Genomic DNA, 27,419 nt, shown 5'->3' with positions numbered 1-27,419 from the left:
TAGAGGCCAGGAGAATAGGGAGGAGGCTGGGGTAAGGATCCAGGTGTGAGAGGGTAGTTTCGGGGCCTAGGCTCTGATATATGGGGCTGGGGAAAGGATGGCTTGCAGAAATGATGTTCTCAGGCAGAAAGGACGAGAGTTTGGTGCCTGTTGGTAATTGGAGGAGGCCAGCACAGATCTAGGGAAGACACTGAGGTCAGTTTGGGACACAGTGGGTATGAAAGGGCTCAGAGGACATCATGGGGAGGCATCCAGGATACTGCTGGTGCATGGCTGTCTTGATTTCTGGAAAAAAGTGGGGGACTAGAGACAGATGAGGGTGTCGCCTACAGAGACAGGAACTGAAGTCATGGAAGGTAAAATGGCTAGGGAGAGAGTGCATGGAGGGAGAAGCCAAGTGGCGTGCACTGAGTCCTGGTAAGTGATGTCAGCCTTGAAGGGGTGAACAGAGTAAGGGGAGCTTAAAGAGGAGTGCTGAAAAAACCAGGAGAGTATGATCTGGCAGAAGCCAAGGGAGGAGCATTTCTACAGGGAAGGCGTGGTTGGGGTGCCAGATGCTGCTGGGATAGTAGGGAATACAGAATGGTGGCAGAATTAGCAACAGGGGTGGCCAGTAATCTTGGTGAGCAGTGTGGACTAGAAACAGAGATGGGAGTCACTGTCACAGAAATGTCCTCCACTGCCAAGGGAGAGAACGAGATGGCCTTGGGGATTTATTGAATGGAAAGAGATGGGCTGGGTACTGTGCCTCACACCTGTAATCCTAGCACTTTGAGAGACCAAGGCGGGTGGATCACATGAGATCAGGAGTTTGAGACCAGCCCGATCAACATGGTGAAACCCCATCTCCACTAAAAAAATACAAAAATTAGCCAGTTGTGGTGGCGCGCGTCTGTAATCCCAGCTAATCAAGAGGCTGAGGCAGGAGAATTGCTTGAACCCAAGAGGTAGAAGTTGCAGTGAGCTGAGATTGTGCCATGGCACTCTAGCCTGGGTGACAAAGTAGGACTTCTGAAAAAAAAAGGAAAGAGATTAGGCCCAAGGACCAAGTTTCATTGAGCTATTATACTTAAAAGACCCAGTGGATTTCATGATCCTGAGTTCTTATCAAAAATAAAGAAAATAGGCCGGGCGCGGTGGCTCAAGCCTGTAATCCCAGCACTTTGGGAGGCCGAGGCAGGTGGATCACAAGGTCAAGAGATTGAGACCATCCTGGTCAACATGGTGAAACCCCGTCTCTACTAAAAATACAAAAAAAATAGCTGGGCATGGTGGTGCGTGCGTGTAATCCCAGCTACTCAGGAGGCTGAGGCAGGAGAATTGCCTGAACCCAGGAGGCGGAGGTTGCGGTGAGCCGAGATCGCGCCATTGCACTCCAGCCTGGGTAATAAGAGCGAAACTCCGTCTCAAAAAAAATAAAGAAAGAAAGAAAGAAAGAAAATAGCCGGGCGCGGTGGCTCAAGCCTGTAATCCTAGGACTTTGGGAGGCCGAGGCGAGTGGATCACGAGGTCAAGAGATCGAGACCATCCTGGTCAACATGGTGAAACCCCGTCTCTACTAAAAATACAAAAAATTAGCTGGGCATGGTGGCGCGTGCCTGTAATCCCAGCTACCTGGGAGGCTGAGGCAGGAGAATTGCCTGAACCCAGGAGGCGGAGGTTGCGGTGAGCCGAGATCGCGCCATTGCACTCCAGCCTGGGTAACAAGAGCGAAACTCCGTCTCAAAAAAAAAAAAAATAAAATAAAATAAAGAAAATAAATAAATAAAAATTAAAAAAAAGACTTGGTGGAAGTTGAGCAAGAGGTCTAGTGCAGGGAGAAGCCCAGGCCAACTCCCAGGGTTGATTGGGCAGCTGGGGAGATGGCAGTGCTGCCGCTCAGATAGGATGGTAACCAGAGAGGCCGGGGTATATGCAGAGCCAGGGGAACTGTGATTGGCCAGGCCGATCTGAGGTCAGATTTGGGGTGGGAAACATGGTATTGAGATTTTCGGATAGTAGAATTCTGGTGCCACAACCCTGCCTGACCCCTGTAGGTAGAGGAAGAGCGGCGCAGTGCAGCAGGCAGTGAGAAGGAAGAAGAGCCTGAGGAGGAAGAGGAGGAGGAAGAGGAGGAGGAATACGATGAGGAAGAGGAGGAGGAAGATGATGACCGGCCCCCCAAGAAACCCCGCCACGGAGGCTTCATTCTGGATGAGGCTGGTATGTCACGGTGCTGGGCAAGTGCAGACCAGAGGCTGAAGGCTGAGCTTCCACTTTTAGTTCTATTTCTTTTCTTACTTTTTTTTTTTTTTCTTGAGACAGAGTCTAGCTCTGTTGCCCAGGCTGGAGTGCAGTAGATCTCGGTTCACTGCAACCTCCGCCTCCCAGGTTCAAGCAGTTCTCCTGCCTCAGCCTCCTGAGTAGCTGGGATTATAGGTGTACACCACTGCACCTAGCTAATTTTTTTTTTTTTTTTTTTTAAAGATGGGATTTCACCATATTGGGCAGGCTGGTCTTGAACGCCCAACCTCAGGTGATCTGCCCACCTTGGCCTCCAAAGTGCTTAGATTACAGGCGTGAGCCACCACACTGGGCTGACTAATTTTTGTATTTTTAGTGAAGACAGCGTTTTACCATGTTTGCCTGGCTGGTCTCAAACTGCTGACCTCAGGTGATCCGCTCGCCTCAGCCTCCCAAAGTGCTGGGATTAACGGGCATGAGCCATTGCATCCGGCCCTTTTATTTTTTAAGGTAGGATCTCACTCTGTTTCCCAGGCTGGAGTGCAGTGGCACGGTCATGGCTCACTGCAGCCTCTACCTCCCAGGTTCAAGTGATCCTCCTACCTCAGCTTCCTGAGTAGCTGGGATCACAGGTGTGCACCACCAGACCCTACTACACTAATTTTAAATTTTTTTGTAGAGAGGAGGTCTCACTATGTTGCCCAGGCTGGTTTCAAACTCTTGGCTCAAGTGATCTTCCCACTTCAGCCTCCCGTAGTGTTGAGATTACAGGTGTAAGCCACCACGTGCAGCCTTATATGCATTTCATGTATGTACACAGATCATCTCTAGGCAAGAAACTAGTCATGGAGTTGTCTGGGAAAGGTGACAGATACTGGGGGTTAGAAAAGGGAGGAGCACTTAATTGATGCTTACATTCTCTGTAGACGTTGGAGTCTTTAATTGATGCTTACATTCTCTTTTTTTAAAAATTTTTAATTTTTTTGATGCTTACGTTCTCTATAGACGTTGGAGTCTTTCATTATGTGCATGTATTACATTTAAGTGTAATGTTTGATATATGCAAAACAGTACATGCAAGGCCGGGCGTGGTGGCTCAAGCCTGTAATCCCAGCACTTTGGGAGGCTGAGGCGGGTGGATCACGAGGTCAGGAGATTGAGATCATCCTGGTCAACATTGTGAAACCCCGTCTCTACTAAAAATACAAAAAATTAACTGGGCATGGTGGCACGTGCCTGTAATCCCAGCTGCTCAGAAGGCTGAGGAAGGAGAATTGCCTGAACCCAGGAGGCGGAGGTTGCGGTGAGCCGAGACGCGCCATTGCACTCCAGCCTGGGTAATAAGAGCGAAACTCTGTCTCAAAAACAAAAACAAAAACAAAAAAACAGTACATGCAGCATAGTGAAGAGGTTAAGTACATGGACCATGGAGCCACACTGCCTCTCAGATCCCAGCTGAGTCTCTGGGCAAGTTACTTAACCTCTCTGGGTCTCAGAGTCTTTGCTGTAAAATAGATACAGCAATAGTGCCTCCCTCAGGGTTGCCAGGAAGATGAATGAGGAATCTGTGTTAGGTACTCAGAACAGGGCAGGGTGCCTAGTATGCTCTCAATGTTAGCTGTCATAAATGTACGAGAATCATAAAATGAACTGACCACAAACCATGTTTTTAAAAACTGTGTAGTGATCATGTTTTGATAGTTGGAAGGGAACTTTTCTTCTTGCTTACTTTGATCTTAGTTTTCTTACGGGATTTGGGGGTGGAGTAAGGAGAGGGGATGATTTACAGAGCTAGGTGGAGTTGCAGGTGCCCCCGACCCTGCTGCACACAACAGCTCTGTGGTATCATCTCGGAGTGCCTCCCTGTCGGAGCCTTAGTGCCCTGCTCTGTGCACTGGGGATTTGTAGTGCCTGTCTCCCAGAGGAGATGCTTTGTGTCCTGGTATCTGTTACGAGGTCATCTTTGCCCCTTACCACTTGGCCTTTCCGTTTCAGATGTCGATGATGAGTATGAGGACGAGGACCAGTGGGAGGATGGAGCAGAGGACATCCTAGAGAAAGGTGTGTGTGGGCCCTGCCTCCACCAGACTACTGGAAAGGGGGTGGTTGAGAGGGTCTTCAGAGCCCATTTCCCCCACACCCCATCCCCTGTACACCCCAATCCCCACCGTCCTCACCTCGCTTCTTTCTGTCCTTCCCAGAGAGACCAGCTCCCCGCTTTTTCCTTTTAGGCCCATGAGTGGGGGGTGGGGCTGTGGGATGGGGATGCTGTGGGGATAGGACTCTGGGATCCCAGGGCCCAGTGAATCCCTTCTGGGGTTGTAGGGTGGGCGAACTCTGTCCCAAGATACCCCCCACTTCCTGGGCCAGTGCCCCCCTTTCCCCGTTATTTTCCGTTCTGTGCGCCTCATACATTTCGGCTTCTCCCCAACCACCTGGTGCCTGGCCTTTACTTTTGATTTTCAACCTTTCTGTGTCCCTCCCTTCCCTTCCCGCAACCCATTGGTTGATTTTGCTGCTATAATTTGGCTCATACTTTGTCTGCCCTCGCCCACCACCACCACCACCACCACCACCACAACCACCACCACCACCACCACCTCCTCCTCTTCCTCCAAGTAGAAGAGATTGAAGGTAAGAATCTGAAAAGTGTGATTCCCCGACCTTCCTCCCATATCCTGACATTTCCTCCTTCCTGCAGCACCTGCCCTTACCTCCTGCCCACCAGCCCCGGTCTGGCCCTGGGGGCTCTGACCCACGTAGGGTCCAGAGTCAGGGAGTTCTGGGGCCAGGTCTGCCCCAGTTGTTGGCCTGGGAAAGCATGGATGTGTCTGTCTAGGACTAAGCATTTGTGGGTGGTAGTGATGGGTGGGGTGGGATGGAGTCCAGAGTGCACCTGGACAGTGACTGTGAGATGGGAACAGCTGGAAGCCCCCCAACTGCTGGGCCCCATTCCCAGTATTTTTGACAAGAAGCAGGATGCTGAGTAGGACAGAGTAGGGGACGAGGGGTTGGGATGTTCTCTGTGAGATGTCATCTTCCTGACCCAGGGCCAAACCCTGGCCCTCTTAGCTGCACGCCCCTACTTTCTCCAGGCCCCTGCCCTCCACCTGCCATTGCTCACTACCTCTGTCAATTTTTTTTAGCCTCCAATATCGATAATGTTGTCCTGGATGAAGATCGTTCAGGGGCTCGCCGCCTACAAAACCTCTGGAGGTGCGCAAGGAAGGACACGTGGTGGGATTGGCCCTGTGGGAGATTTGGGGGCGGACAGCCCACCCACTCTTCTCAACTTTGAATTCCTGTTTGCTTCCCCCAGGGACCAGCGAGAAGAAGAACTGGGCGAGTATTACATGAAGAAATATGCCAAGTCATCTGTGGGAGAGACGTAAGGGCATGGCGGGGGCAGGTGGGGGTGGGGAGCAGTGGGAAGGGGAGGGAGTCTGAGCTTCACTCCTTCCTTCCTGTATGCTGTCCTCCCTTCAGGGTGTATGGAGGATCTGATGAGCTCTCAGATGACATCACCCAGCAGCAGCTGCTCCCAGGAGTCAAGTAAGGAGGTTGGGATGGTGGGGGCGGTGCTGGGGTGTGAATCTTGTATGAGCTGATGGTGCCCAAACAGGTGGCTCCCTGAAGTAAGTCAGGGCAGAGTCACACAGACAGTGTGGTGGATGGCGGGGGTAGGGAGGGCAAGGTGGCACTTGCTCTTTCCTCCTGCTCATGGGTAGAAATGTGGGGAAACCAGTGAATATGGGGGATCCTGGGTGTGTAGACAGAGGAAGAGGGTGGCCCCGGGGGGTTGCCTGTTTGTTGCTGAAGATTCAGCTTCACTGACGGGCTTCCTTTTCCTCTGCTGACCAGGGATCCCAATCTGTGGACTGTCAAATGTAAGGTATGTGCTCTGACTTTGGGTCTTGGAGGAGGTGGGAGAATAAGGGAGCTGGTTTGTTGGGGAGAACTGTCCATTTGTCTGTCTCGGGTCTCTGTGACCTGCCAGTCACTTGGTCCTTCTGTTTCCATCAGCTGCTGCTTGTTACTGACTGGCTGCCTCCCACCTCCGTCTTGCTGGCCGTCCATCCTTTCTCTCCTCTCCTGGTCCTACTTTATCTTTCTTGCTGCTGTCCCCGCCCCTTCCCTGTGTCCTTTCCTCCATTCTGTCACCTCTCTCAAATCTGCCTCTCATCTTCCAGATCGGGGAGGAACGGGCCACAGCCATTTCCTTGATGCGCAAGTTCATTGCCTACCAGTTCACAGACACGGTAAGTTGGGTAGGGAGGCGGCTTGGTGGGGAGACATGGGCAACACCCAGAGGGAAGGACGTTGTCAACTTCGAGGGCACCAGGTGCCGCTGTGCTGAGCAGAGCTGCCTGCTGAGTGAGCTGCTTCAGCTAGAACAAGACCACTGCCTAGATCGGCGTTCCCAGACTTTTTACACAGGGAGCCGGTTCGCTGTCCCTCAGACTGTTGGAGGGCCGCCACATACTGTGCTCCTCTCACTGACCACCAGTGAAAGAGGTGCCCCTTCCTGAAGTGCGGCGGCGGGGAGAGGGGGCGGATAAATGGCCTCAGGGGGCCGCAGTTTGGGGACGCCTGGCCTAGATGGAAGGGCTCTCTGGGCCCTGACAGACATGTTTTCTTTGTTCTCTGCATTTCTGGCAGGGTCCTGCCACCCCTCTGGCCCTCTGGAAGTTAGCCAGCTAGCTTCCTCTACCTTTTCTTGGTTAGAGTGGGTTTGTTTGTTAACTAGTACTGTTGGTCTGGGGTCACCCTCTTTACCACATGCCAGGAAGCAAATGCTGCATCCAAGGCCCGGGTCTTTCTTTATGTTTTATTTTTTTATTATTTAAGACAGGGTTTAACCACATTGGCCAGGCTGCTCTTGAACTCCTGACCTCAGGAGATCGACCCGCCTCGGCCTCCCAAAGTGCCGAGATTACAGGCGCGAGCCACCATACCTGGCCCAGGTCTGTCTGTTTTTTTTTTTTTTGAGACTGAGTTTCGCTCTTGTTACCCAGGCTGGAGTGCAGTGGCGTGATCTCAGCTCACCGCAACCTCCGCCTCCTGGGTTCTGGCAATTCTCCTGCCTCAGCCTCCCGGGTAGCTGGGATTACAGCCATGCGCCACCATGCCCAGCTGATTTTTTGTATTTTTAGTAGAGACGGGGTTTCACCATGTTGACCAGGATGATCTTGATCTCTTGACCTCGTGATCCACCCGCCTCAGCCTCCCAAAGTGCTGGGATTACAGGCTTGAGCCACCGCGCCCGGCCCAGGCCCATCTAATTTCTTTAGATTGACAGTTTGAGTCCTACACTTGCTACTTAGCTGTGTGACTCTGATACACCTACTTCCCCTCTCTGGGCCCCTTCCTTGCCTCTCAGCATCATACGTGGCTTTTGGCCGACGCAGTGGCCTACTCCTGTTATCCTAGCTCTTTGGGAGGCTGAGGCGGGTAGGTCACTTGAGGTCAGGAGTTGGAGACCAGTTTGGCCAACATGGTGAAACCCCGTCTTTACTAAAAATACAAAAGTTAGCTGGGCGTGGCAGTACACGCCTATAGTCCCAGCTACTCAGGAGGCTGAGGCCGGAGAATTGCTTGAAGGAGGCAGAGGTTGCAGTGAGCCAAGATTGTGCCACTGCACTCCAGCCTGGATGACAAAGTGAAACTCCCCCCCCCCCCAACATATACAATTAGGTGGCTTTATGTCCAGCTCTTAGCCAGGGCTTGTGTACATGCACATACACACACACACACACACACACACCACACACACACACACACACACACACACACGTCTTACTCCATCACCCAGACTGGAGTACAGTGGTGTGATTTTAGCTCACTGCAACCTTCGCCTCTCAGGTTCAAGTGATTCTTGAGCCTCAGCCTCCTGAGTCGTTAGCTGGGATTATAGGCACATGCCACCATGCCTGGCTAGTTTTTTTTTTTTTGAGACAGGCTTTCACTTTTGTTGCCCAAGCTGAAGTACAATGGTGCAATCTGAACTCACTGCAACCTCCACTTCCTGTGTTCAAGCTATTCTTCTGTCTCAGCCTCCCAGGTAGCTGGGATTATGGGCATGTGCCACCATGCTCAGCTAATTTTTGTATTTTTGTTTTTATTTACTTGTTTATTTTGAGACTGAGTCTTGCTCTGTTCCCCAGCCTGGAGTGCAGTGGCGCGATCTTGTCTCACTGCATGCAACCTCTGCCTCCTGGGTTTAAGTGATTCTCCTGCCTCAGCCTACTGAGTAGCTGGGATTACAGGCGCATACCACCACACCCAGCTGGTTTTTTGTATTTTTTTTTTTTTTTTTTTTTTTTTTTTTTGAGACAGAGTTTAGCTCTTGTTACCCAGGCTGGAGTGCAATGGCGCGATCTCGGCTCACTGCAACCTCTGCCTCCTGGGTTCAGGCAATTCTCCTGCCTCAGCCTCCTGAGTAGCTGGGATTACAGGCACGCGCCACCATGCCCAGCTGATTTTTTGTATTTTTAGTAGAGACGGGGTTTCACCATGTTGACCAGGATGGTCTCGATCTCTTGACCTCGTGATCCACCCGCCTCGGCCTCCCAAAGTGCTGGGATTACAGGCTTGAGCCACCGCGCCCGGCCTGGTTTTTTGTATTTTTAGTAGAGACGAGGTTTTACCATATTGGTTAGGCTGGTCTCGAAATTCTGACCTCAGGTGATCCGCCCACCTTGGTCTCCCAAAATGCTGGGATTACAGGCGTGAGCCACGGTGCCTGGCCTTAATTGCTTTGCTTTTGAGAAGTAGTTTCACTCTTGTTGCCCAGGCTGGAATATGACAGCGTGATCTCTGCTCACTGCGGCTTCCGCCTCCTGGGTTCAAGAGATTCTTTTGCCTCAGCCTCCTGAGTAGCTGGGATTTCAGGTGCACGCCACCATGCCCAGCTGATTTTGTATTTTTAGTAGAGATGGAGTTTCTATGTGTTGGTCAGGATGGTCTTGAACTTCTGACCTCAAGTGATCTGCCCATCTCAGCCTCCCAAAGTACTGGGATTATAAACGTGAGCCACCGTACCAGGCTCTGGTTGCCTTTTTTTTTTTTTTTTTTGAAATGGAGTCTCGCTCTGTTGCCCAGGCTGGTGTGCAGTGGTGCAGTCTCAGCTCACTGCAGCCTCTACCTCCCAGGTTCAAGCAGGTCTCCTGCCTAAGCCTCCTGAGTAGTTGAGACTACAGGTGTGTGCTGCACACCGGCTAATTTTTTGTATTTTTAGTAGAGACAGGGTTTTACCATGTTGGCCAGGCTGGTCTGGAACTTCCAACCTATCATCCGTCTGCCTCAAAGTGCTGGGATTACAGGCAGGAGCTACCACACCTGGCTCTAGTTGATTTTGAACAGAACACTGGATATCTTTCTGTATTAGTACCTGCAGGTTAATCTAATTTTATTTATTTTATTTTTTTATTTTTTTATTTTTATTTTTATTTTTATTTTTTTTGAGACGGAGTTTCACTCTTGTTACCCAGGCTGGAGTGCAATGGCGCGATCTCGGCTCACCGCAACCTCCGCCTCCTGGGTTCAGGCAATTCTGCCTCAGCCTCCTGAGTAGCTGGGATTACAGGCACGTGCCACCATGCCCAGCTAATTTTTTGTATTTTTAATAGAGACGGGGTTTCACAATGTTGACCAGGATGGTCTCGATCTCTTGACATCGTGATCCACCCGCCTTGGCCTCCCAAAGTGCTGGGATTACAGGCTTGAGCCACAGCGCCCGGCATTTTTTTTAAATTTTTTGAGACAGGGTTTTACTCTGTTGCCTAGGTTGGAGTGCAGTGGTGGGATCTCAGCTCACTGCAGCCTCAACCTCCCAGACTCCTCCCTCAGCCTCCTGCATAGTGGGACTGCAGGCATGTGCCGTCATAGCCGGCAAATTTTTGTTTTTGTTTTTTGAAATGGAGTCTTGCTCTGTTGCCTAAGCTGGAGTGCAGTGGCGCAATCTTGGCTCACTGCAGCCTCTCCCTCCTGGGTCCAAGCAATTCTCCTGCCTCAGCCTCCCAAATAGCTGGGACTATAGACACGTGCTGTCATGCCCAGATTGTGTGTGTGTGTGTGTGTGTGTGTGTGTGTGTGTGTGTGTTTGTAGTTTTAGTAGAGACAAGATTTCACCATGTAAGCCAGGATGGTCTTGATCTCCTGACCTCGTGATCCACCCACCTTGGCCTCCTAAAGTGCTGGGATTACAGGTGTGAGCCACTGTGTCTGGCCTAGTTTTTGCAATTTTTTGTAGAAATGGGGTTTCACCATTTTGCCCAGGGTTGTCTCCAGCTCCTGGGCTCAAATGATCTGCCCATCTTGGCCTCCCAAAGTTCTGGGATTATAGGCATGAGCCACCGCATGGAGCCTCATCTCATCTTTTTGTTTGTTTCTTTGTTTTTTAATACAATGCAGTTAGCAACATTGTATTTCATGGCACAGTTAAGCCATAAATTAACTAGTTACTATATTTGGATTTTAAATTTCCAGTCTGGTTTGTTTGCTATAATAAATAATTCTGCAGGGAATATGCTGTGTCCATGTCATTGTGCCAGTGTGTTTCTGTGGGATGAATTCTAGCAGAGGGACTGCTGATCAGTGGCAGGCATTTCTGTTAGCAGTCATGTCTCACTGTTTCCTCCTTCCACCTGCTCACCTGCAGCCCCTGCAGATCAAGTCAGTAGTGGCACCAGAGCATGTGAAGGGCTACATCTACGTAGAGGCCTACAAGCAGACCCATGTGAAGCAGGCCATCGAGGGGGTGGGCAACCTGCGGCTTGGCTACTGGAACCAGCAGATGGTGCCCATTAAGGAGATGACAGACGTGCTCAAAGTGGTGAAAGAGGTGGCCAACCTGAAACCAAAGTCCTGGGTCCGCCTCAAGCGGGGCATCTACAAGGATGACATTGCTCAGGTGCCAGGGGGCGGGGCGGCATGGGAGTCAGGGTTTCACCGTTCTGTTCTCCCTTTGCCTTTTGTCCTTCCCACCCTCTTTTTGCTGCAGAGAATAGAACCCCACTTAGATGAGCTGAAGCAGAGCCTGGGTTTTGTGAGCACACAGAAAACAGATGGCCGTCTTCTGTGCACATTCTCAGGCGTGTTGAGTAAAGATCTGAAAGAGCAGACGCTGTGAGGCATGTGGATCTCTTGGGGAAGAGTGTTGTAGGCAGCAGGAGCAGCAGGAGCGGCCTGTGAGATAGGATGGGGCGGTCACTGGCTGCAGCAGGGATGGTGGGAGATGAGTCAGGGAGCTCACAAGGCCTTGTGACCCATCGGAGGGCTTTGATTTTTACTGGAGTAGGATGGGAGGGCTCTAAGGGGCACAGGCTGACTTGAGTGTTAATAAGATTTCTCTGGTGACTGTGTTGAGACGAGACCACTGGTTCTCAAGTCAGGGTGATGTTTCCCCAGGGTAATGTCTGGAGACATTTTTGGTTTTGTCAGCTGGGGAGGGGGTTGATGGTTATGGTGTCTAGCAGGTTAAACCCAGAAATGCTAGAAACATGGACAGGATGGCTGCCCACAGCAAAGAATTACCTGGCCCAAAAAGTCAATAGTGCCAAGGCTGAGAAACCCTGAAATAGCCTGGAGGGAGCCACGGGCAGGAGCACAGAGACCAGGGAGGAGGCTGCTGCTGTAGCGCAGGTGGCAGTGCTGCTGGGACGGGACCAAGACCGTGATAAAATTGAGTGTTTCTTACCTGAATGCTTGAGACCAGAGGTGTTTTTCAGATTTCAGATGTTTTCAGCCCTTGGAATATTTGCATTATGCTTACTGGTTGAGCATTCCAAATCTGAAAATCCGAGAGTGAGCATTTCCTTTGAGTATCATGTTGATGCTCAGAAAGTTTCCTATTTTTGAGCATTTTGGGTTTTGGATTTGGAATGCCGAGACTGCAGTGGAGGAGGGGAAGAGGTCAGGTATTTTGAAGGCAGAGCTGCTGGAATTTGCTGACAGAGCAGGTGTAGGTGTAGGAGAAAGAAAGGAGTCAAGCGTGGCTCCCAGCTTGGGTGCCTGAGCAGAGGGAAGAATGGAGTGGGAGGCGGCCACAAGGGGCAGGTGTGGGGGAATCAGTGCTTTGGCTGCAATTGTCCTGGATTTGAGGGACCTTTAGACATCCAGGTGGAGATATCAAGTAGGCAGTGGCTCCTCAGTGCCAGAGTTAAGGGGAAAAATGGGCTAGAGCGGGACTTTTGGAAGTTGTTGGCAGCCTGGTTTTTTCCCCACCATCCTATGTCCCTTCTTCCTAGCATCTCCTGGCCCTTCTTGTGTCTGGGGTCAGGGAGGAGGGTGGGGCCCTGCTAACGCCCTGCCTGCTTTGCTCAGGTGGACTACGTGGAGCCCAGCCAGAACACCATCTCCCTGAAGATGGTCCCACGAATTGACTACGATCGCATCAAGGCCCGCATGAGCTTGGTACTCAGGGGAATCTGTGGCCTTGGGGGAGGGGGTGCACTCCATCCCGCTGGTGGCCAAGTCCCACTCCCTCACCCTTACCACCCATACCCCTTTCCTCCATAGAAAGACTGGTTTGCCAAAAGGAAGAAGTTTAAGCGGCCTCCACAGAGGCTGTTTGATGCTGAGAAGATCAGGTGGGTGTCCTTGGGGACTGGCTGGGCTGGGTCCCCAGGGCTGGTGTGCAGAATGTGCCTTTTGCAGGTTCCTCCACAGCGGGGGCCCCGCCACGGGTTAGTCTGTGAATTGGTTAGCCTGACATGTAGCCCCAGGCAAGTCACTCCACATGGCTGTGCTTCAGTTTCCTCTGCTATAAAGATTGATGGGCTGGGCACGGTGGCTCACACCTATAATTGCAGCACGTTCGGAGGCCAAGGTGGGCAGATCACCTGAGGTTAGGAGCGCAAGACCAGCTTGAGCACCTGTTTCTACTAAAAATACAAAATTAGCTGGTGTGGTTGGTGCATGCCTATAATCACAGCTATTCGGGAAGCTGAGGCAGGAGAATCACTTGAACCCAGGAGGCAGAGGTTGCGGTGAGCCAAGATCAGATTGAGCCGTTGCACTCCAGCCTAGGCAACAAGAATGAAAGTTGGTCTCAAAAAAACAAAACCAAGCAAACAAAAAAAAGCCAAAAGATTGATGAGGCTGGATGTAGTTCAAGGGAGCACTTTGCCAGGCTAAGGCAGGAGGCTTGCTTGATGCCAGGAGACCAGCCTGGGTGACATAGTGAGATCCCATCTTTTAAAATAAAAATAATAAAAAGAAAAAGTTAAAAAAAAATTTTTAAAAGATTGAGGAAAACAGCCTCTGTTTCCTCAGATTATAGATTGTAGTGAGAATTAAATAAATTAGTATGTGTATATGCCCAGAAGGCACTTGGCACATAGTAAGTGTGATCCCTGGTGTGACATATTGAAATGGGATTTACTTTGTCAGGCTTCCTGATCTGCTTATGCTCACTTGAGATGGGGGGATATGGAGCCCCTTTCCCTCAGACGCCTCCCGGATCCCCCAGCTGGGTAGAGAATTGGAGCAGCAGCCCAGGAACTTCAACATTTCGGGGCCAACTGAGGGCTCCGGCAGGAAGGGCAGGAGAGGAGATGGAGAAACATGAGGTGCCAGTGACACGCTTCCCTCTGGTCCTATTCTGAAACTAAATTTGTGTAGTTCAGCCAGTCAGGTTTTCCTTCAGATAAAGGAAGAGGTGGCTGGGCATGGTTGCTCATGCCTGTAATCCCAGCACTTAGGGAGGCCGAGGTGGGTGGATCACCTGAGTTCAGGAGTTCAAGATCAGCCTGACCACATGGAGAAACCCCATCTCTACTAAAAGTACAAAATTAGCTGGGTATGATGGCACATGCCTGTAATCCCAGCTACTCAGGAGGCTAAGGCAGGAAAACCACTTGAACCTGGGAGGCAGAGGTTGCAGTGAGGCAAGATCGTGCCATTGCACACCAGACTGGGCGACAAAAGCAAAACTCTGTCTCAAAAAAGAAGAGCTGTGGAATGCACCTCTCAGTCTGCACCAAGGGCCTTGCTAATACTTCACCTGCCTGAGTTTGGACCCATTTATACCACTGGTCTTGACTGAACTGCACCTCTTTGCAAAGAGCAAACCGTAATGCTCCCCTCCCCACCCCGCAGCAAGCCAGCTGACCAACTACCCCAGCGTGCCCAGCAGAGCATGCTGACCCCTCTCCCAGATTCACCATGGGAGAGCGATTACGTGAGTGTAGGAGGAACTTGACCTGCTCCTCCCATATGTTTCCCTTTTGGAGAGTGGAGGAGGCTCCTTCCCCACCCCGGAGACATGGAATAGACACAAAGTGGCCCCTACTCCACATTCAGGGCCAGGAGCCACAGGTTTGGGAATCCCACCTGCCTGCTTTTGAATCCTGTCAAGACTGGCTTGGCAACCTTGGGCGTCTGGTGTGACCTTCCTGAGCCTGCATTCCCTCACCTGGAAATGAGCAGTTACTGATGTCACGGATTTGAGCAGGAGTCTGTGAGGTCCTGAATGTGCAGGCCAGGCTGGAGTACTCTACGAATATTAACTGGTGTCGTTGTCTGATGCTGTTAAACTTTGTTCAGCTAATATTTACCGCACACCTCCTGCATACCAGGCACTGTTGTTGGTGAAATTTAGTGACTGTTACATCCCTGATCTTCTGGAGCCGACGTGCTAGTTAGGGAGACAGGTCAAACACTAGCTTGTCAGATGGGGATCAGTGCTCTGGTGAAAGATAAATCAGGGAATGAGTGGAGCAGTACAGGGAGGTGGGCCTTTGAGGTTTGTGAGAAGTCACTGCTGCCAAGAGGGTGTGTGCTGGGATGGGATGGGTCAGTCCACCTGTGGTCCTCTCCCGCTGTTGCCAACTGAGAAGACTGAGATACAGTAAGATTCTCTTCTTGACCCTCCCTTCTAATCTTCTCTCCCCCATAAAATCCCAGGTCCCTGGGGGGCGATGTTGCCTCTGATGGTGACTTCCTCATCTTTGAGGGGAACCGTTACAGCCGGAAGGGCTTTCTGTTCAAGAGCTTCGCCATGTCTGCTGTGGTGAGGGTCCCAGACAGGAGGGGCACTGGTAATGAAGGTGGGGTGAGCGTTCTGCAGGCCAGGCCCTGGGTGGTGGGTTATCTGGGTCTGTCCTACTCCTCAAGTTAGGAGTGTTCGCTAACCATCTTTCCAGCCCACTCAGCTGGGCTGTTGCACTGACCTTGGGCCATTTGCTTCTCTTCCCCTCTCCCCTGGGGGCTTAGATCACGGAGGGTGTGAAGCCCACACTCTCTGAACTGGAGAAGTTTGAGGACCAGCCAGAGGGCATCGACCTGGAGGTGGTGACTGAGAGCACAGGTATTTGACTCCTTCTGTAACCTGGGCCAAGGGGCAGGGGCGGCCTGTGGCAGCAGCCCCTGAATCAGCTGCATTGCTGCCCCTGCAGGGAAGGAGCGGGAGCACAACTTCCAACCCGGGGACAATGTAGAGGTCTGTGAGGGTGAGCTCATCAACCTGCAGGGCAAGATTCTCAGTGTGGATGGCAACAAGATCACCATCATGCCCAAGCACGAAGACCTCAAGGTGGGTGCCCGGTATTCAGGGACGTCTGACTGTATGTGGCTGTCGAGGTGGCGGTGTGCCTGGTGGTACCTGGTTTCCAGGAGGGTAATTTGAGGCCCTTCTAGTGTTCTCAGGTGCCTGAGAGACTCTGAGTGCAGCTTGGGGTTGGTGGGCAGCAGGCCTGCTTTTGTGATTTGGGGAAAGGGATGTCTGGTTACATTTGGGGGGCCTGGCATGTAGGTCCTTTCTGTCCCCAGGGGACTGCTAGGTTGTGTATCTTTGGGGATGACTAGGCTGCACATGTATGGAGTATGTGTTCTACATTTCTATCCTGAGTGTGAGGGAGGACAGTGTGTGTCAGCGCCTGCTTGTGGACATTTAAAGGAGGAAGAGGCTGGGGGCAGTGGCTCATGCCTGTAATCCCAGCACTTTGGGAGGCCAAGGTGGGCGGATTGCCAGAGATCAGGAGTTCGAGACCAGTCTGGTCAATGTGGTGAAACCCTGTCTCTACAGAAAATAAAAAATTATCTGAACATGCTGGCGTGCACCTGTAATTTCAGCTACTTGGGAGGCTGAGGTAGGGGAATTGCTAGAACCAGGGAGGTGAAAGGTTGCAGTGAGCCGAGATTGTACCACTGCACTCTAGCCTGGGCAATAGAGTGAGACTTTGTCAAATAAATAAGGAAGAAATGGACATCCAAGAGGTGTGTCCTGATTTGTGGCCACATCACCAGCAGGCCTGCCTGGTTGTGTGTGTCTCTGGAGAGTGACTTGGTCTATCTTGTTTGAAAAGCAAGATATCTGGGTAGTACTGGGTTGAAAGTGTAACAGAGTAATCTGAGGTGGGTGCTTAGTTTTGTTTGCTTTGTGTGTGTGTGTGTGTGTGTGTGTGTGTGTGTGTGTGTGTGTGATGTCTGAGGGGTTGTGCAGGTACAATGTGATGTGTGGGGTGAGGCTGTCTCTGGGTGGGGCTGAGAAGCTGTCCAGTGGGGGTTCTGTGTCTGAGGGGCAGGCTCTCTCTGTGTGGGTCCAGGCAGGCATCATGTGTCTCGAGGGCAGGCTGTCTCTTTGTGGGGTAAAGGTTGTCCAGGTTGGTGTCCTGTGTCTGGGGTCAGCTGTTTCTGGTGCAGTCTGAGGGATCATCCAGGTGGCCTAAGGTAGTCCAGGGTGGGTGGTGTGAGCTGGAGTGGTTTTTTGAGAACATGAGTGGATTCTGAAGACAGGAGGGGCATTCAGGTTGTGGTGGTCTCCCCTCACCTGCCATTGTCCTCACACCCAATCCCCCAGGACATGCTGGAGTTCCCAGCCCAGGAACTTCGGAAATACTTCAAGATGGGGGACCACGTGAAGGTAATTGCTGGCCGATTCGAGGGTGACACAGGCCTCATCGTGCGGGTGGAGGAGAATTTCGTTATCCTGTTCTCTGACCTCACCATGCATGAGGTAGGTGGATGGAAGGGTCGGGGGAAGGCGATGTGCCAAGAGGAGACCCAGGTAGGTGAGCTACCTGGACCAGGCCTCACCCCTTTCACTATGCCCGGCAGCTGAAGGTGCTCCCCCGCGACCTGCAGCTCTGCTCAGAGACAGCATCGGGTGTGGATGTTGGGGGCCAGCACGAATGGGGCGAACTGGTGCAGCTGGACCCCCAGACTGTGGGTGTCATCGTGCGATTAGAGCGGGAAACCTTCCAGGTGTGTGTGTTGTGCTCTGTGGTGGGGACTTGCTTTTAGGAGGCTTCCTGTCCCTCAGCTCCTCATCCTGGGAGGTGGCAGAGACCCCAGACTCCTCTGGGTTGCAGACCTGGCTCTGTCACTCACATCTGACTGGCTGATAGTGGGCACATGGCAAGTCATTGATCCTCCCTGTGCCTGTTTCCCAGCCTACAAAATGGAAATGAGAGCAGCGTCTACTCTGTTCACAGTTCATAGTGAATGATTCCCTGAAGTTAGATATTTACCCTGGTGGCTGGCCTCACTCAAGGATGGAGTGCCACATGTGCCCTACTGCTTTTGCCCCTTCCTCACGGATGTGGGAGTCATGGAACACAGTACTTAGGACCCTGGACTCCACGTTCACTTCGGCTCTGTTGCTTCTGTGCTGTGTGACCCTGGGCTAGTGACTCACCCTTTCTGAGCCTGAGTTTCCCTTTGTAAGTTGGAAATCATGATAGAATCCATCTCAGAAGAAGTTTTGAGGCTTCAGTGAAATCTTAGGGGCCTGACCCAGAGTAATGGGTGAACAATTAGCTATGATTTTGCTATCAGCCCCTTCCTCCATCTGTCAGGTCCCTGTTGCCCAATCAGGGAGTAGAGTCTCCCTGCAAAGAATATTTTAGAATGACTGGGAACATTTTTGGTTGACCTAGTACCTAAAGGGTGGCACCCTGCCTGCCTGCCTGCCCTTCCTGCAGCCAGGGAGTTGAGATGCCCTGTGGAGCTTGGGATCGTCTCCCACAAGGACGGATCATCCCACTTTAGGGAACCCCTGTCCCGTGTCTCCCCTTCCCATTCTCACCCCACAGTCTCCCTGCTCTCCCTCCATAGGTGTTGAACATGTACGGGAAGGTGGTAACAGTCAGGCATCAGGCTGTGACCCGTAAGAAGGACAACCGCTTTGCTGTGGCCTTGGACTCAGAGCAGAACAACATCCACGTGAAAGACATCGTCAAGGTCATTGACGGCCCCCACTCAGTGAGTACAAGTTCCTGCCTTTGAACTGTATCTGAAAGAATTCGGTTGGTCGAGGGTGAGAGGGACGTGGTCAAAAGAGTGACCCTTCTCTCCCCGGCTAGGGCCGAGAGGGGGAGATTCGCCATCTCTTCCGCAGCTTTGCCTTCCTACATTGCAAGAAACTGGTGGAGAACGGGGGCATGTTTGTCTGCAAGACCCGCCACCTGGTGCTGGCTGGGGGCTCAAAGGTGAGGTGGGCATGGTGGGATCCTGGGCATCGGGTACCTGGCTCGGCTCTCCAGCCTCCACTGGCCTCAGAAGTAATGAGATTGGGCTTGTGAGGGATTAGGAGAGCAAGTGTCATTATCAGGTCCTTGGCAAAGAGTGAGAAGGTTTATTTGGGATTCTGAGCTGTTCACCAAGTTATTCATTTCATTTTACTGAGCACCTGTAAGGTACCAGACACTGGAGAACCAGTGGGTGAACAAGACAAAAAACAACTCTGCTAGGCTGGGTGTGGTGGTTCATGCCTATAATCCCAGCACTTTGGGAGGCCACGATGGGCGGATCACAAGGTCAGGAGTTCAACACCAGTCTGGCCAACATAGTGAGACCCTGTCTCTACTAAAAATACAAAAATTATCTGGGCATGGTGGCGTGCACCTATAATGCCATCTACTCGGGAGGCTGAGGCAGGAGAATCGCTTGAACCCAGGAAGCAGAGCTTGCATTGAGCTGAGATGACACCACTGCACTCCATCTTGAGCAACAGAGCTGGAGTCTTAAAAAAAAAAGAAGAAAAAAAAAAGAAAAAGAAAAGAAAAATCTCTGCTGTCCCAGAGCTGGTACTCTAGAGATGGACGGACAGATAAACTGTCCAGTGTGAGGTGATGGCAAGCCCTGTGAAGAAAACAGAACGGGCTCAGGAGGCAGGAAGCGATCAGGGCTGCTGCTTAGAGGAGGGTAAAGAAAGGCCTCTTTGGGAGGCGACATTGGAGCAGAGACCTGAATGAAGGGATGGAGAGTGAGCATTTTGGCAGAATAGCAAGTGCAAAGGCCCTGAGGTGGGCTCATAGGAAAGTTGTGCAGGACCAGGTGTCACAGAGGAACTCAGGCCTGGGGTGTGGGTGGCTGGGTGGTCTCCTCAGGGTCCTGCAGATGGGATGCTGAGTTCCTTTGGTTTGTGGTTTTTGTGTCGCTAAGGGCTTAAATTCCTAATTAGCCACGTTTTAGTCTTGCTCCTTGGCCAGTGGAAGCCCAGGCGTCTTGATTGACGGGCTTACAATGGCAGAGGAGTGGCAGTTTCCCCAAAGCAAATTTTTGAGGCATTGTCACCAGAAGGAGGCAGGGGTGGTGACAAGGCAGATCTTTGCAGGAGCTGTTCCCACGTGGAGGCATTCAGTGTGGTCTGGGGACTGGGGGCTGTCACCCAGGCTCTCCCACCCCCATCCCCTGCACAGCAGTTCACTCCTTGCTTCTCTGCTAGCCACGTGATGTGACCAACTTCACCGTGGGTGGCTTTGCGCCTATGAGTCCCCGGATCAGCAGCCCCATGCACCCCAGTGCTGGAGGTGAGAGGGCTTCAGGGTACGGGAATGTGCGGGGTAGAGAGAGCTGGGAGGAACTTGGTTGTTCAGCCCACAGTGAGTGCCTTCACTGGGCTGGGCCCTGCTATTAGGGGATTCACCACCCTCAGGAGGGTAGACCCCGCAGTGACGGCCCAGAATGGTGAGGGCTTCCGTAGAAAAGGCGAGGGATAGCGGGTGGGCTAGGGAGGCTCCTAACGCAGGTAGGGAGGAGTCAAGCAAGTGAAGGGGTCATTCGGATGGTGTCCTGGCTGTGGGCCCAGCCATGGGGAACCAGTGACATTCTCCCCCATCCCCAGGTCAGCGTGGTGGCTTTGGTAGCCCAGGTGGCAGCAGTGGCGGCATGAGCAGGGGCCGGGGCCGGAGGGACAACGAGCTCATTGGCCAGACTGTGCGCATCTCCCAGGGGCCCTACAAAGGTGACCTGCGAGGCCTGTGGAGGCCTGGGGAGGGGCGTGGTGAAGGAGAGCCTCCCCGGCCTGACCTCCTGCCCCCTACCAGGCTACATTGGTGTGGTGAAGGATGCCACAGAGTCCACAGCCCGCGTGGAGCTGCACTCCACCTGCCAGACCATCTCTGTGGACCGTCAGCGGCTCACCACGGTGTACGGGCGGGGCCTAGGGAAGGCAAGGATGGGGCTTGTTGGGCAGTGAGAGGGTCGTGCTCACCGCGTTTGTTCTCTGTGTCTACAGGGGCTCACGGCGCCCGGGTGGCATGACCTCGACCTATGGGCGGACGCCCATGTATGGCTCTCAGACGCCCATGTATGGCTCTGGCTCCCGAACGCCCATGTATGGTTCACAGACACCCCTCCAGGATGGTGAGTGCCTGCAGGGGACAGGGAGGAGGGGCCGGGGTGCCTAGAGAAGGGACAGGACTGATAAACACACTCATTTCCCACATTCCAGGCAGTCGCACCCCACACTATGGCTCGCAGACGCCCCTGCATGATGGTAGCCGCACTCCTGCGCAGAGTGGGGCCTGGGACCCCAACAACCCCAACACGCCATCACGGTGAGTCCAGGGTTCTCCAGGTTCTGGTGTGTGTTGGTGTGTGTGAAGAGTCACACTGGGTGTCTGGGGGATGGAGGGGTTTCTGGGGCCCATGCAGCATTCTCTGCTCCCAGCCCCAGGCTGGTGCCTTTAAAGGAGGAGGCATAGCATGGCAGGGTGGGGGCAAAGCGGCCTTCTCTCCAGCCCCAGCCTCAGTAGTGATTGTGGGTACTCCTGGGCTTGGGGAAAAATCCTGGGTGGAGTGCCCTTGGGTGGGTACCCTCATCTCTCTGTACCACAGTTTCAGCTGTGGAAGGGAAATAACATCAGGAGCTCCTCTGGATGGGCTCTCATAAGAATGAAATTGTCTCCGTTCAGGGTCTGGTGTAGGCGGCTATTCTGGAAGCATCCACCACATTATCACCACAGTTGCTCTCAACAGACCTTTCTCTCAACAGGGCTGAAGAAGAATATGAGTATGCCTTCGATGATGAGCCTACCCCATCCCCGCAGGCCTATGGGGGAACTCCCAATCCCCAAACACCTGGCTACCCCGACCCCTCATCCCCACAGGTCAACCCACAATACAACCCACAGACGCCAGGGACGCCGGCCATGTGAGTCCGCTGGGGCCTGCCCTCATCTACCCCTGCCCAAACCCTCCCACTGCCTCCTTTTCCCTCCCTGCTCCAACAAATGTCCCCTTCTCTCCTGTCTCTGCAGGTATAACACAGACCAGTTCTCTCCCTATGCTGCCCCCTCCCCACAAGGCTCCTACCAGCCCAGCCCCAGCCCCCAGAGCTACCACCAGGTGGCACCAAGCCCAGCAGGCTACCAGAACACCCACTCCCCGGCCAGCTACCACCCTACACCCTCACCCATGGCCTATCAGGTAATGGTCTGCCTGCCTGCCCTTGAGGGTGGTGGGCTGGGGTGGCCTCAGCCCTGTAGGGTCGGCCAGGCCAAGTGACCATTCCCAACAATACTCCTCTTTTCCCTGCAGGCTAGCCCCAGCCCGAGCCCTGTTGGCTACAGTCCTATGACACCTGGAGCTCCCTCCCCTGGTGGCTACAACCCTCACACACCAGGCTCAGGCATCGAGCAGAACTCCAGCGACTGGGTAACCACTGACATTCAGGTGAAGGTGCGGGACACCTACCTGGACACACAGGTGGTGGGACAGACGGGTGTCATCCGCAGTGTCACGGTACGTGGGGCCCAGGGTGCTGGGTGGGCAGGCATCCTCGCCTTGGTGCCCCCTAAACTGTGATTACTTTCTTTTTTAAGTGTCTAACTGCATGTTCAAGTCTCTCTTTTTTTTTTGAAATGGACTTGCTTTCTGTTGCCCAGGTGGAGCGCAGTGGTGTGATGTTGGCTTACTGCAACCTCTGCCTTCCAGGTTCAAGCAGTTCTCCTGCCTCAGTCTACTGGGTAGCTAGGATTACAGGCGCCTGCCACCACGCCTGGCTGAGTTTTGTATTTTTAGTAGAGACGGGATTTCACCATGTTGGTCAGGCTGGTCTCAAACTCCTGACCTCAGGTGATCCACCCTCATCGGCCTTCCAAAGTACTGGCATTACAGACTTGAGCAAGTCTCCATTTATAGCTGAAAAAAACAGATGTAGAAAAGATTGGAATGTATTTAATAACTCCACAAGGGCAGGGACTTGTTTTGTTTGTTTTGTTCTGAGACAGAGTCTCACTTTATTACCCAGGCTGTAGTGCAGTGGTGTGATCACAGCTCATTGCAGCCTCCATCTCCCAGGCTCAAGTGATCCCTCCACTTCGGCCTCCCAAGTAGCTGGGACCACAGGTGCATGCCACCATGCCCGACTGATTTTCCTTCTGTATTTTAGTAGAGATGGGGTTTCACCATATTGGCCAGGCTGGTCTCGAACTCCTGACCTCGTGATCCATCTGTCTCAGCCTCCCAAAGTGCTGGGATTACAGGTGTGAGCCACTGTGTCTGGTCCCATTGTTTGTCTAGAGACAGAGTCCCTTGAGGGAAGTACCTGGGCTATCTTGGGTCTGTCTCTGGCAGGCCTGTGTAATTCTTCATGTTAACCTCCCTGTTGCCTGAAAACTTTTTTGTTTGTTTGTTTAAGATGGAGTTTCGCTTGTTACCCAGGCTGGAGTGCAATGGTGCGATCTTGGCTCACTGCAACCTCCGCCTCCTGGGTTCAGGCAATTCTCCTGCCTCAGCCTCCTGAGTAGCTGGGATTACAGGCACGCGCCACCATGCCCAACTAATTTTTTGTATTTTTAGTAGAGATGGGGTTTCACTGTGTTGACCAGGATGGTCTTGATCTCTTGACCTCGTGATCCACCCGCCTCGGCCTCCCAAAGTGCTGGGATTACAGGCGTGAGCCACTGCGCCCGGCCTGCCTGAAAGCTTAAAGCTTGCCCTGGTGCAGTTCTTTGATGACAAAGCCTGTATTTGTTTCCTCAGAAGCCCCACTTCCTAGGTGAAGGACTGGCACCTTGTTGGCTCTCTATAAATATTAATCAAATTAAACACCAGAGACCAGTGCAGCTCCAGGCCCTGTCCTCAAAGACCTCACATTCCACTATGGGAGACAGACGTGTCCCCAGACGGTGACAGCCCAGAGTGGGCAGAGCTGGGATGGAGGAAGCCCAGAGGGCAAAGGGAGCTGTGTGAACCCGGAGGAGGCACCTTACACCATTTAGTGGGGAACTGGGGAGGGCTGCTTGGGGAAGGAGACATTTGAGCCAAGATCTAAAGAATGAATTAGGAGTAAGCTAAGAAAAATGACTGGGTTGAGAATGTTCCAAATGGAGAGAACCACATGTGCAGAGGGCTGGAGGTGAGGGGACCCGGGCACGTTCCGGGAGCTGAAGTGTTTGTTGTGGCTGTGACATAAAGAGCCGAAGGGAGCTGGGCGGTAGCTCATGCCTGTAATCTCAGCACTCTGGGAGGCTGAGGCGGGCAGATCACCTGAGACCAGCCTGGTCAAAATGGTGAGAACCTGTCTCTACTAAAAATACAAAAAAAAGAGCCGGGCGCGGTGGCGCAAGCCTGTAATCCCAGCACTTTGGGAGGCTGAGGCGGGTGGATCACGAGGTCGAGAGATCGAGACCATCCTGGTCAACATGGTGAAACCCTGTCTCTACTAAAAATACAAAAAATTAGCTGGGCATGGTGGCACGTACCTGTAATCCCAGCTACTCAGGAGGCTGAGGCAGGAGAATTGCTTGAACCCAGGAGGCGGAGGTTGCGGTGAGCCGAGACTGCGCCATTGCGCTCCAGCCTGGGTAACAAGAGCAAAACTCCGTCTCAAAAAAAAAAGAAAGAAAAAAAGCTGAAGGGAAGGTGAATGAGGCCAGAGAGCTGTCTGTGCCAGCCTGAAGGACCTGGCTTGTCCAGAGGGCGCCGGAGAGCCATGGAGGAATCTAAGTAGGAGAGTGGTGGGAGCAGATCTGTGGCGTGGAATGAATTCTCTATGTTGCCATATATCAGTGATCCATTGGGGTTGGGAGACTGGGCCAGGAGCCCAGGAGCAGGTTGGGCTGTACTAGGGCAGGGCTGTGGGGAAGAGGCAGGAGGCAGGTAGGAGAGATCCTCACAGGCTGAATGGCCAGGCCTCGAAGCCCGGGACATGTCGGTGAGGGAGGTGACCAAGATGAAGTCCAGTGCTCTGGTGGGGCCTGCAGACCATGGGGTGGGCCCCAAGACGAGGTCCAGGAAGAGGAACAGGTGCGGGGAAGAATGCTGAGGCCAGTTTGGGACATGAAGAGTCAAGAAGCAATCTTTTTTTTGCCTGTTAGCTTCATTCTGATGCTTCTCTTGCTGATTGGGTCCCCCCTGTCTCCCGACGCTGACATGTACCACAGGCCCCAGGCCTTGGGACCAGGCCCAGCTGTGGCCTTTCCTGCCGCATTTCACCTTGAGTTTTCATAATAAGCCCTGAGCCTGTGTCCCCTGGAGTGTGGGCCTCAGTCCTGTCTTGGGAGCAGGACAGGCTGACCAGGCTGTCCCCATCCTCCAGGGGGGCATGTGCTCTGTGTACCTGAAGGACAGTGAGAAGGTCGTCAGCATTTCCAGTGAGCACCTGGAGCCCATCACCCCCACCAAGAACAACAAGGTAAGGGCAGGGGGCAAGGAGATGAAATGAGGGGTGTTGGGCACCGCCATGGACCCTGACCACATTACCCCCACCCCCAGGTGAAAGTGATCCTGGGCGAGGATCGGGAAGCCACAGGCGTCCTGCTGAGCATCGATGGTGAGGATGGCATTGTCCGTATGGACCTTGATGAGCAGCTCAAGATCCTCAACCTCCGCTTCCTGGGGAAGCTCCTGGAAGCCTGAAGCAGGCAGGGCAGGTGGACTTCGGCAGATGAAGAGTGATCCTCCTTCCTTCCCTGGCCCTTGGCTGTGACACCAGGTCCTGCCTCAGGGCTAGGCCGATCATTCTGGATTTCTTTTTATTTCTCTTTCTAGTTTTCCATCTTCTCCCTCCCTGGTGCTCATGGGAATCTGATTAGAGTCTGGGGGAGGATCCCCACCTTCTTGTACCTCCACCCCACAGCTTGCTTTTGTTGTACTGTCTTTCAATAAAAAAGAAGCTGTTTGGTCTAAAAGTCTTGGGGGGAGTGTGTTTGTGTGTGTGTGTGCGTGCTGTGGGAATGGGGTGTCTTCTTTTTAAGTGGGGTCATTTGCACACTCCACTTCCTTACTTTGTGGTTGGGCAAATAACTGGGCCTTACCTAAATCTGTTTTCCGATCTAGATAATAGTGATAGTGCCCGCCCCAGAGGGCTCTTGGGAATGTGTGTGAGAAGACATCCGAAGGAGATCAGAGCAGAGCTTGTCATGTGATTGCTGACATTATATCTTATTCAGACATGAATTATGTTAAGTGAAAATCACAGTGTCTTCCAGGAAACCTAAATTCCTCCTGTGGTGCAGGATATAGTGCTTGATGGTCCTTTTTCTTTCTTCTTTTTTTTTTTTGAGATGGAGTCTGTTTTCCTTTTTTAAATTCAATCCCAGTAGAGACTGCCAAAAACTGCCAATGCTGACTATATTTTAAGTCATCATGGTGAAGTATTGGGAAAAGTTTTCAATTAGCAATAATCGTGCCTCGGATAAACCTCTTTGGCTACAATACTGCTACTGTGCAAAGCTGAGACAGAGTCTTTTGCTGTGTCACCAGGCTTGAGTGTGGTGGGACAATCTTGGCTCACTGCAACCTCTGCCTCCCGGGTTCAAGCAATTCTCCTGCCTCGGCCTTCTGAGTGGCTGGAATTGGCACATGCCACCACGCCCAGCTAATTTTTTTGTATTTTTGATAGAGACAGGGCTTCACCGTGTTGGTCAGGATGGTCTCAATCTCTTGACCTTGTGATCTGCCCGCCTCAGCCTTCCAAAGTTCTGGGATCACAGGCGTGAGCCACTGCATCCAGCTGATGGTCCTTCTTTTCTGTTTGAGATGGGGTCTCCCTCTGTTGCCCAGGCTGGTGTTATGTGGTGCAGTCATTGCTCACTGCAGCCTGAACCTCCTGGGCTCAAGCAATCCTCTTGCCTCAGCCTCCCAAGTAGCTGGGACTGCAGGTATGCACCATCACGCCTGGATAACTTTTTTATTTTTATATTTTTTTATAAAGGTGTATCATTGTATTGCTTAGGCTGGTCTTGAACTCCTGGCTTCAAGTGATCCTCCTGCCTTGGCCTCTCAAAGTGCTGCAATTACACGTGTGAGCCACAGTGCCCAGTGGTTCCTTTTCTTGAACCCTGACAGCAGTGACAACAGGATTGCTGTCACTTTTCCAATGACGTGGGGCAGGAGCGGGTGCAGTCTTGAGACTGGAGCTTAGTACCCAGAACTGGTTGCCTTCCTCATTAGATATTCCTGTCTTTTTACAAATGTAAATGCATTACAAAACATTTCAGGCTGGGCGCAATGGCTCATGCCTGTAAACTCAGCACTTTGAGAGGCCGAGGTGAGGCAGATTATTTGAGGTGAATTTGAGACTATACTGACCAACAGGGTGAAACCCTGTCTCTACTGAAAATACAAAAAAATTAGCCGGGTGTGGTGGCGGGCGCCTGTAGTCCCAGCTACTTGGGAGGCCAAGGCAGGAGAATCGCTTGAATCTGGGAGTTGGAGATCACAGTGAGCTGAGATCGCATCACTGCACTCTAGCCTGGGCAACAGAGCAAGACTGCATCTCAAAAAAAAAAAAAAAAAAGCAAAACCAAAAAACATCTCAGATGTTCAAGAATGTATACCAAGAACACTCATGTCCCCACCACCAAGATCAGGAAACCGTATATACTAGATAGGACCCACTTCAGCAGCACTGTAATTTTTCTACCTTGGTATTATTGGGTTTGAAGGTTTACGTAAACAGAATCTAATGATTTTCTTCCAGTCACTTTAGGGGAGGTTCATAATATCTATTGGCTGGAGTGCAA

The 27,419-nt window shown here is 52.3% G+C and overlaps 1 protein-coding gene and 2 non-coding genes across 6 annotated transcripts in view; 2 read left to right on the top strand and 1 right to left on the bottom strand.

Annotated features, from left to right (window-relative positions):
• The window catches only part of SUPT5H (SPT5 homolog, DSIF elongation factor subunit), a 30,573-nt gene extending 4,990 nt beyond the window's left edge, over positions 1 to 25,583 (top strand). For 2 of the 4 annotated variants that reach the window (XM_003943139.3, XM_003943141.3), the window contains exons 3-30: positions 2,037 to 2,202; positions 4,219 to 4,284; positions 4,846 to 4,857; positions 5,370 to 5,439; positions 5,543 to 5,611; positions 5,710 to 5,775; positions 6,085 to 6,115; positions 6,414 to 6,482; positions 10,883 to 11,134; positions 12,547 to 12,636; positions 12,742 to 12,812; positions 15,130 to 15,235; positions 15,439 to 15,532; positions 15,621 to 15,757; positions 17,024 to 17,179; positions 17,281 to 17,427; positions 18,280 to 18,426; positions 18,528 to 18,653; positions 19,892 to 19,976; positions 20,291 to 20,410; positions 20,493 to 20,595; positions 20,684 to 20,811; positions 20,900 to 21,005; positions 21,443 to 21,601; positions 21,708 to 21,876; positions 21,988 to 22,191; positions 24,992 to 25,087; positions 25,168 to 25,583. In XM_003943139.3, coding sequence (XP_003943188.1) covers positions 2,037 to 2,202; positions 4,219 to 4,284; positions 4,846 to 4,857; positions 5,370 to 5,439; positions 5,543 to 5,611; positions 5,710 to 5,775; positions 6,085 to 6,115; positions 6,414 to 6,482; positions 10,883 to 11,134; positions 12,547 to 12,636; positions 12,742 to 12,812; positions 15,130 to 15,235; positions 15,439 to 15,532; positions 15,621 to 15,757; positions 17,024 to 17,179; positions 17,281 to 17,427; positions 18,280 to 18,426; positions 18,528 to 18,653; positions 19,892 to 19,976; positions 20,291 to 20,410; positions 20,493 to 20,595; positions 20,684 to 20,811; positions 20,900 to 21,005; positions 21,443 to 21,601; positions 21,708 to 21,876; positions 21,988 to 22,191; positions 24,992 to 25,087; positions 25,168 to 25,311 — 3,189 coding nt within the window. In that variant the 3' untranslated portion in view covers positions 25,312 to 25,583. The remainder of the gene's footprint in view (positions 1 to 2,036; positions 2,203 to 4,218; positions 4,285 to 4,845; positions 4,858 to 5,369; positions 5,440 to 5,542; positions 5,612 to 5,709; positions 5,776 to 6,084; positions 6,116 to 6,413; positions 6,483 to 10,882; positions 11,135 to 12,546; positions 12,637 to 12,741; positions 12,813 to 15,129; positions 15,236 to 15,438; positions 15,533 to 15,620; positions 15,758 to 17,023; positions 17,180 to 17,280; positions 17,428 to 18,279; positions 18,427 to 18,527; positions 18,654 to 19,891; positions 19,977 to 20,290; positions 20,411 to 20,492; positions 20,596 to 20,683; positions 20,812 to 20,899; positions 21,006 to 21,442; positions 21,602 to 21,707; positions 21,877 to 21,987; positions 22,192 to 24,991; positions 25,088 to 25,167) is intronic. The other 2 variants (XM_003943140.3, XM_010330974.3) reach the window with 1 other exon arrangement.
• On the top strand, positions 14,598 to 14,666 carry LOC141581366 (small nucleolar RNA ZL116). The gene has a single exon (XR_012513958.1). It is a non-coding gene; the product is annotated as a small nucleolar RNA ZL116 (small nucleolar RNA).
• Positions 25,584 to 25,988: 405 nt separating the features above from the next.
• LOC120362935 (U4 spliceosomal RNA) lies at positions 25,989 to 26,129 on the bottom strand. The gene has a single exon (XR_005578720.1). It is a non-coding gene; the product is annotated as a U4 spliceosomal RNA (small nuclear RNA).
• Positions 26,130 to 27,419: the final 1,290 nt, after the last annotated feature.

This window comes from Saimiri boliviensis, chromosome 14 (genome assembly GCF_048565385.1).
Source record: "Saimiri boliviensis isolate mSaiBol1 chromosome 14, mSaiBol1.pri, whole genome shotgun sequence".
In the NCBI taxonomy this organism is placed as follows: Eukaryota; Metazoa; Chordata; class Mammalia; order Primates; family Cebidae; genus Saimiri; species Saimiri boliviensis.
This window is presented reverse-complemented; position numbering and strand designations above follow the sequence as displayed.